The sequence below is a fragment of the Sesamum indicum genome, linkage group LG4 (genome assembly GCF_026168435.1).
Source record: "Sesamum indicum cultivar Baizhima isolate 11 linkage group LG4, ASM2616843v1, whole genome shotgun sequence".
Taxonomy (NCBI): Eukaryota; Viridiplantae; Streptophyta; class Magnoliopsida; order Lamiales; family Pedaliaceae; genus Sesamum; species Sesamum indicum.
Window position 1 is genome coordinate 20,001,554 of NC_142660.1, and position 9,566 is coordinate 20,011,119.

Sequence of the window (9,566 nt, forward strand, 5' to 3'; positions counted from 1 at the left end):
CCATCATAACTGATATTGAATTAGCTGTTTTATTAACTTCATAGTTTAATTCATGTCACACATTTCAAAATTCAAATTATAATTTAGGAAAAACTAAGCAGCTAACAGGCGCTGGAGTGTTCCTTTCATGACATCTCAATCAAAATCCAATGCTTCCACAACTAGTGTTGCACAATACATCCCCAACTAAAGCTCACACAACACTACTGAACTGGCTTTCGTCCTGTTTTTGCACCGTATATCCAAAAGTATAGCAAAATTTTCTTTAACCTGATTGGCTGAGATTCGAACATCGGACGTACTTGCATTTACTTGTAGTGTTCTTCATCTGTTTTGAGCAGCATTCTGGTCGAGGGTATATAGATTGGTACCGACCCAAAAATGCTCCATCCGCCTATAGTTCATCCTTCACGTCACTATTGCTGCTGCTCTCATGGCTATCGGTAGTGTCAGTAGCCATGGATTTCTCTGGTGAAGCTGGCTTTTGGAGTTTGAATGGGATGGATGCATGTTTCTTCAGGAACTTGTAGAAGGCCACAACAGTACGGTCGGCGTCGAAAGTAATCTGCAAAAGTGAATATTCCATGGAAAATAGTGTCAAAATATCGGCTGGATGTTGTAGTTAGGAGTTAATGGAGAATTTAGGTCAAGGATTGTATAAAGAGGTGTAGCGCTGCTAACCGGATCGAAGCTCTTGTTGCCAGCCGGGAAGAAAAGTATTGTGGGGAAACCGTCAGACTGCAAAAACCACAAATTTCAGCCACAATAAAACGGTTTGATGACCAGAAGATACATTAAATGAATAAGATCCAAAGAGATATATCATGAAACTTGAACATCCAAAAACTGATCTGATATTTGACATGCACCGCAATAATTCTAAGAAAAAGCTCAAAACGGGCTCGTAATTTGAAATCCGTAGTAACTCGGAACTGTCCGAGTAAGTTCAACATATTTGTTATCATGGATGTCAACTTCATAACTGCAGATCCATTAATCTAAAGACAGCCTAAAAGTATTTCCTTTCCTAAATGCATTTGGAACGCAAAGATGCAGTGTGGTACACATTGCATTTTATTGCCAAAATAGCAAAATTCAATTGTCGTCATCTACAAATTCAATCTCCATAACCGAATGGGCCGAGTTTCATACCTTAGCTCGCGGGTGCTCGTTTGTAGTCCCATCCATCTTGGCAATGACAAGGGAATCGATACCTCTCAAATGCTTCCCAAGTTTGTTATATATAGGTTCTAAAGCTTGGCAATGCCCACACCAAGGAGCATATATCTATTTCATCACCAACGCAAAATCATAAACCAGAATTACGAAATTAAAGATATATAGTTTTACAAAAATCATCTATTTTCGGTATTATCAGCATCAGCGGAAAATGTACCTCGAGAAGAACATCTTTTGACTCATCCAATACGATCTCATCAAAGTTGTTGCCAACCACTATCTTGACATCTCCATCATTCTACATCAGAGAATATTAAAAGATGTTGGAAAAAAGACATTAAAGTAATACATTGAACTTCAACAAAAGCTGAGACATATTTACCCTCTCTGGAATAGGGTCTGATTTGTAGAAAGGCTTCAGATTGTCCCCCAAAAACTTCTCACCAAAAGACTACAAATTGAAACATAATCTCTTAGACCAAACTTCCACTTCATTTCCTAAAGAAAATAATTTTAGGAACAGAAGTAACTAACCTTGATATTGTCAATAGTCAATTCACCATCCAATAGAAACTTCCTGGCATCGTCGTTTCCGGTATATGCAAGAACCTGTGAGCAATAGTGTAGCTGTCATATGATACTGTGAGATTAGAGTTAATGATAGAAGTACTAAGGGCTTAAGTAGTAAAACTTACAGTTGCCGCTTCTTCACTCACACCGAAGTATTCTGAAACTGGTTTTCCGACGTCTTCATTGTCCAATTCCACATAGACGCTAATAAGCTACACGAGATTGAACAACAGATTTCTCAATTGATTGGAAGAGGAAAACCTAATGACAAACTAGGATCTAATAGGCATGAAAAGATGATTATGCGCAAAATATCGAAAAATAAAAATGCCTTGGCATTAGATTTTTGTATTTTATTAGTAGTTGGAAATATAATTTCTTCATGAGAAAGGTCCAAATTTGTAATGAAACAATAAAAACAAAAACAAACATGTCCTAAATTAACAGATCGTGTGGGGCAGTTTAGCGCTCAAAATTCAGTGCCTGCTACCAATCCGATAAACAAAATGTAGAAAATAACAACAAAAACCAAATAGGTGTAAGAAATTCTCTTTGACCAAAAAACTCGTCTCGCCATTATGTGGGTGTAAACATTCATTACATAGAGATGTTTACCTAGCAAAGTGATCTCAAATGTATTATTATGACTTATTCAAAAGGATAAATAACCCCTCACCTTTCCCTTGAAAGCCTTTGCTGCTTCAAGGAATATGGGATAGAGTTTTGCCGAGTCAATGGAAGTTGCAAACAGTATCAACTGACACAATGAAAATAACCGCAAATCAAACAAAATATAGAACAATATCACTCCTGTCAATGGTGAAAGTAAGTAAGCATGTAATACCTGTTTCTTTATTGGATTCTCAAACACGAGAGGAGCACTTTCCCTAGTAAAATTGGTGACAAGGGGAAGCTTGTTCTCAAACACAAATTCAGCTATTGCAGATTTAGTGAACTGACCACCTGAATAGGTAAAGAATTGTTAATGAGTGTAATTTAGCATACAAATTTAAAATCCTGAAGATATGGAACTAAGGAACCTACCGAATTGGTTAAGTTTCTCAGGTTCTTTTTTGAGCATGACCAAGATTGGACGTTTGGCATTGGGATCAATTTGGAAGAGCTTTGCCACATCTGGATTTGTCGTCTGGTAAAAGCTAACATCATCTTCAAGCTTTGAAGCACCAGCAAGTTCTTCACTTTCTGAACCCTATATGTTTAGGTAAATCAGTAGAAAACCCAAAGCATTGTGCAGTCAAAACAATCTTATGGGTGAAAATGTGTAGGAATGCGGTGCATAACCCCAAATTATTAAACTATTGCAGACATACACTTTATTACCAATGCAAAATTTGTAATTTTACATGTTTCACAAGTGCAATGATATAAATAGTTTATTGTATGAAAATTCTATCCTAATTAGAAAAACTTGGGAGACCCCATGGACATTTGTGCGTTCTTGTGTTTTTGTGTTTGTTTTCTCTTTCTTGATTTTGCATATGTTTCACAATCTGTTTTACAATTTCCCGACATCATGTACAACATAGATGCACAACAAAAGTCATGCTTAACTAACAATGAATCTCAATGAATAGACATAATCCTGGACAAAGCTATGACTTGCAGAAATTTATAGAAACTATGGCATTCGCTATCAGGAAGAACTAAAACAAAAGGCATCCTCGAAGCCAATAATTCCATAAAACAGCAATATAGGTCATACCACCAAACTGTCCAAAAAGCCCAAAACTAGTTTGTCCTCATCTGCCAAGATGCGTTCCGCCTCCTCAATAGTTGTTATATTGTGTAAACCTGGACCTATCTTTTTCTTCAACCAAGCAACGATGGCATCTCTGCAACATAAATCATTACATTAGAGAAAGAAAACCAATTAAAGCATCTCATCGAAAATCATATGATCGCATAAACTGGTAAAAAAGATATGATTCAGATACTTCATTCCACACAGAAGTATGAATATCTCAGAGACTCTCGAGCTCTATAAGAAAACAAATTTACCACCTATTATCTCCATATCATGAATTCTTTTTCCAAATATTCTTTACATTGGTGTGAATACACAATTTCTATATATATGTAACACATACAAGATACATAAACACAAATACAGAAGTCAACAGATATCCCTTAGTATCAACTTTACTGCTTCCCCAGTGACAAGAATGAGTGAAACAAGCAGTAGAGTAGCATTAAACAGAATAACGAACATTACATCCTTAATCCTTGTATCATCGAAAACCTTAAAAATACTATAAAAAACTAACCAAAATTAGACAATTTGAGCTTCCTATATCAAAAGGACGCAGGACTGATTCATGGACGAATGAATTATATATTATCCAGGAAAAGGGTCAAAGAACTAAATTTTCAAATCAAACTCGAATAATTCGTAAGTGTTAAGCAAATAGATAGAAATCTTACTTAGTGCGCTGGCCCGGGTAGGGTTTGTGAACCCCATCCACGAAGAAGTAAACAGTAGGAAATCCCTGCACATCGAACTTCTGGCTGAGCTCCGCCTCCTCTGTGGCATCGACCTTCGCCAGCACCACCGCCTCGTCCTTCAGCTCCTCCGCCGCCGCCGCGTACTCCGGCGCCAAAGCCTGGCAATGGCCGCACCACGGCGCGTAGAACTCCACCATAATGAACCTATTCTTTGCTATGAAGTCGCTGAAGTTGGATTCCTTCAGCACCACCACGTGGGTCTCATCCACCTCCTGCGCACTGTATCCACCGTCCTCGTCGGCGTACGCCGACAACTCATCGTCCTCCAGATCGTCGTAGTTCTCGTAGTCCCGGGGACGCCCATCATCCCATGATGCGGCCTCTTTCTGCTCTTGTTGTTCCAGGAAACTGAGATCTTCATCCTCTTCGGATTTTGACGAACATAGATAAACATTCGAGCAAATTGAGAACAGAAAAATTGAGAGAATTATCAGAGACTTCATCCCCATTGCAAGAAACTAACAAAGAATTTCTGAGAAAAAATTAAATTTTCAAATAATTGTTTGTTTGAGGAAAAATGTGAGAGGGAAGTGAAGAGTGTGAAGATGGTGTGAGTGAAGAAGGCGAAAATGGCGGTGACGGAGATCGCGGGTGCACGAAAAGCACGCTGGATTTCATGGCACGTGGAGGACCAATATTGGTTGCAATACTGAAGGTGCACTAATAGACTCTTGACGCGTGGAAAGAGTGAGTCGGACCATGGTTTGACTTTTTATTTGCTCAGGATCTGAGTCGTCTGTCTGGACGGAAAAAGAGATTGGGTGCGGTGGGGCGCAGAAAACCGACGATGTTAGAACTTTTAACAAGAGTCGCTATTCAGAGGTGACGCGACATAGCAACGGTCAACCGTTTCTGCTTAATTTATTTATTTTGTTCTTTCCATTGGTATTTAAATTATATTGATATTATTTGATGTTAGATTAAAAGATTAAGTTATCAATAAATTATATTGATAAATTATAGGGGATGTAAATATAATTTTACAAAAGATATTGGAGTGTTTATGTGATTTGGCTAATTTTAAGGGTGCAAATGTAATTTTTTTTTTAATTCTTTGCTCTATTTTTAGGATTTTCATTTTTTTTTATGCATTTTTCTTAGGGATTTTAATTAATCTAAATTTTCTATAAGCAAGATCCGATGGGTAGGGTCTTATTCTACTTAGATTCATGCCCAGAAAAAAGATTCAATGCATTAATTAATCCCCAAATTCTACCAACTCACTCAAGACCCGATGGGTCTCTTAACCCTGACCCATTATTTTAGACTCAATCTTTTGGGTCGGATTGGACCCAATTCTTTTTTTTATTTTTCTTCCTAATATTGTTGGATAATGTTTGTCATTTCTAAGGCAAAGTAATTAAAAGGCTAAAAAGATATAAATTAAAGCAAAATTTAAAAAAAAAAGTACATTAGATACATATTTCAACAGAAAATTATTTAGATGAGCTAAATTGATTAATTATTTATATTTGGATATCAAAGTAAATAATTATAAGATGGGAAGTTGCGTTTTGAATTAAGCAATAGTTTACTATATCATTTTCTGTTTACATTAGTTTATCAATATATTTTTTATTTTACCTGTAATTTCACATAATTTATTTTATTATATCATTTAAAAATAATCTAATATAAAAATATAAACTCTATATATTTAATGATTATCGAGTTTAATATTATAAAATTTTAAGCTTCAATTTTATCATTTCAATCAAATATTATTATCTATCAAGATGCAGAAACATATACCGAGTATAATAATTAAGATACTATATAACTAATTATTCAATTTTCGAGATCTTGTGCACTTGAATTATTAAATAATTACACGATAAATAATTTTATGACACCTTAAATTTTTTTAAATTTGTGCACTTGAACTTAGATAGGTTCATTTGATAATAATTCAATGGAATGGGGTTAAAAATTTAAAGTATTTTCTTAGGTTCGAATTGGGTACTAGTGGTTCATGAATATTGATGAGTAATGACTTGACCAAACTCAATTTATATTATTGAGAAAATTACACTCTCCTTTTATGAGGGTTGGTGTAATTAGGGGTGGGTACCCGCTTTCCACACATCTATCAATAGATGACGATATAATATTTCTTGTTATGTTGTAATACCATTCCCAATAACCTCGTTTTGTTTCTCTTCCATTGAAAATGGATGGCCACTGTACAATTGCGCCATATCGTCTTTACTATCTAGTGATGTATTGTATGTGTTGTAGGTGTCAATCTGTACCCGTGTGATTTTTACGAAAGATCTAATGGAGGCTCATATCCCGGGTATCCGTCGCTTCTGGAATAGTTTGCCTCATCCCGAATTGGCGAAAGACCCATACGGGATGATGCATTTCAACTATTGCGTAGAATACCAATGGACATGATAACCTCCACAACTGGGGGTTCAAATCAGCAGCGTAAGCCATAATGACATCCGAGTCCATGTCATACGGCTGTCAAATGAACTATAATAAATAAAAAGATGTAAATTAATACGCATTTAATTCATGGTATAAATATACGTATAATATTAAAAATGAGTTACCTGATCTGCCCGCATCTCATCCAGTATGTCTCTTATCACCCGGACAGTAGCTCGTACTGTTTGGGTAAACGTGTGCTGACAACAAGTAGCACTATATGGTGCTGCTGGGAGCCAGCGATTGTTGTCCGTTTTTGACTTAGCCCATAAATAGTCTTTCCGCACCAAGTTCAGGACAAAGTGGAGTAATCTGTGACCATGCCCAAGTCTGTACGAATAATATAAATATGTGTTAATAATTAATATTCATAACAAAAAAAATTATGTATACATTAATAAGTAAATTTTACCTGCAACAATTGCAGCGCGCCACCAACTGCAACTTTGCCTTTTGTATTGGCTTTGCATAATTCACGCTATAAAAATCCCACCACAACACTCCCCCAACTATAGTTCCTGGCCGTTTCTATATCTTCTAATTTTGAAAGACATAGTAATAATATCAGTTACCTAATGAATCTGGGCATATCATCCCACCCAATAGAAGCAATGTAACATCACGGGCGTACTGAACGACGATTTCATGGGGAGTGTTATGAGCAATATCGACAGCCGCTAAATGAGATATAATTGCCTGTGTTTTGCAGTCTAGAGCTCTGAATGCATTTGCATTCGGGGTAAAGCCTAAATAAGTCCAGTAATATTCTTGCTATTATTGTATTATTCGGTCGATATCAACTCCTGTCACCGACTCACCATCTATTGGGAGTGCCCTTATTATTTGGATATCTTGTAGGGTAATTGTGGCTTCCCCTACACGAAAATAAAAAGTGTGTGTTTCGGATCGTCACCTCTCCACCAATGCAGTGATGAGATGGTAATTTAATTGAAGGCGTCCGCATCTTTAAACTGCATAAAATCCTATTTGGTGTAGCATTTGTTGTACACGTATGAAAAAGATTATTTTGCTGAAAATGGGTCCAGAAAGTACCATCCGCATGCCGTGCCTGTAGTAGGACATCTAGGTCACATTAGGCAATATCATTGCTCTATGTTGGACTTGTTGAGATAATAAAGTCCCATCATGAGGGTCGTACACTACTCGTCTATCCATTTGTACAAAAATTTGAATATAATAAACACTACAAAAAAAAAATTCAAACTATTATTGAAGAAAAGAAGCAAAGGCGTTGTAGTATATTTGTGAAAGTGATTTCTTGGGAAAAGTGGTTTCTTAGATAATTGAGCAGACATATTATACGGGAACGATGTGATATCTGCCTTATTTCTTCATCCTGGTATCATTAAAGTTGTACGTGAAAGTTCGGATTTCGTGCCACCTAACGGCGTGCACCGGTATTGTTTGAGGCATGTGTGTTCCAATTTCAACAGTCAATTTAAAAATATTGTGTTGAAGGATCTTTTTTGGAGAGCTGGCTCTGAATATCTGATCAGAAAATTCAATCGAATTATGGAAGAGATAAAGAGCCAGAAACTAGCCGTGTTTGAGTATTTAGACCAGATTAACAAGAAAAAATGGACAACATCTCATGATGGTGGATGGCGATGCGGCATTTTGACGAAAAATATGCCGGAATGCATTAATGGAATATTGAAAGGGGCTCGCCGCCTACCGTTGACAGCAGTTGCTGAAATAATGCTTCAACGAATTGTCCATTATTTTCGTGAGAGGTTAGCAATAAGTACTGTAATGTTGGCCAACAACCAACTGTGGACGGATTTTGCATATAAGATGTTCACGCGTTGGCAATAAATTTTTTTCACCATACCGTCACCAAATACCATCAGTTCCAACAGTCCGCCTCGATTGTTACAATATGTCATAGTGGATATAGACTCAATACCCATGTTGTCAAAATTGCGAACTGAGAATGTTCTTGCAGCAAGTGAACTCAATTTGGTATTTCTTGCAGTCACGCTCAAAAGGTATGCGCTGCATACATGATTAATGTTGCATCAATGGTGAAAGATTATTAAGATATAATGGCTTACAAGAATACACGTTCCAAGTCATTTGAACCTGTGCATTCCGAATATTATTGGGATGTATCGGGATTTGAATTGGTCCACGACACTACTATTCGCATCTCTTCACGCCCTGGTCGAATCAAACATCACGTATTCACAACGAGATGGATTGGGCGCAAACGCGTGCAAGGCAATAAGCCCAACAAAGAAATTCTTCTACACAATCAAATGTGCTTGTACCGGGTTGTTAAGAATAATTGTATAGTTCATTGTATTTTTTACAATTGTATAAAAAAATTATACACTATTATATTTGTATACTTAATTGTAATTTTTTAAGTTAATACAATTTTAATATTATAATTTTTTTAACTTTAATATGTTGTTAAAAATAATTTTATATAATTAATTTAATAGAAAATTTAATTAAATAAAATAAAAAAAATAAAAAAAATAAAAAAATGGTCAAGTCATGATTTGAAATCACGGCACCAAGTCGCGATTTTAAATCTCGACTTGGCAATTTTTTTTAAAAAAAATATTTTTTAATTCGAACCACGACTCATTATATTATTATTATTATATTTAAATAAATTATATTAATATAATTTATTTATTTTTTAGTAATAAAAAAATATTTAGCCCCGTAATTATCGCTATAATAATTTTTTTAACTTTAATATGTTGTTAAAAATAATTTTATATAATTAATTTAATAGAAAATTTAATTAAATAAAATTAAAAAAATAAAAAAAATAAAAAAATGGTCAAGTCATGATTTGAAATCACGGCACCAAGTCGCGATTTTAA

General features: G+C 35.5%; 1 protein-coding gene across 1 annotated transcript; it reads right to left on the minus strand.

Moving 5' to 3' along the window:
* Positions 1-10: 10 nt before the first annotated feature.
* Positions 11-4,877, minus strand: PDIL1-3 (PDI-like 1-3). Its single transcript, XM_011078706.3, has 12 exons — positions 4,192-4,877; positions 3,473-3,602; positions 2,794-2,959; positions 2,594-2,712; positions 2,426-2,506; positions 1,875-1,961; positions 1,714-1,788; positions 1,562-1,630; positions 1,397-1,477; positions 1,153-1,287; positions 682-738; positions 11-565 (listed from the first exon to the last, which is right to left on the minus strand). The coding sequence occupies exons 1-12, from the start codon at positions 4,719-4,721 to the stop codon at positions 395-397; spliced, it is 1,701 nt and encodes a 566-aa protein (XP_011077008.1). The 5' UTR covers positions 4,722-4,877; the 3' UTR covers positions 11-394.
* Positions 4,878-9,566: the final 4,689 nt, after the last annotated feature.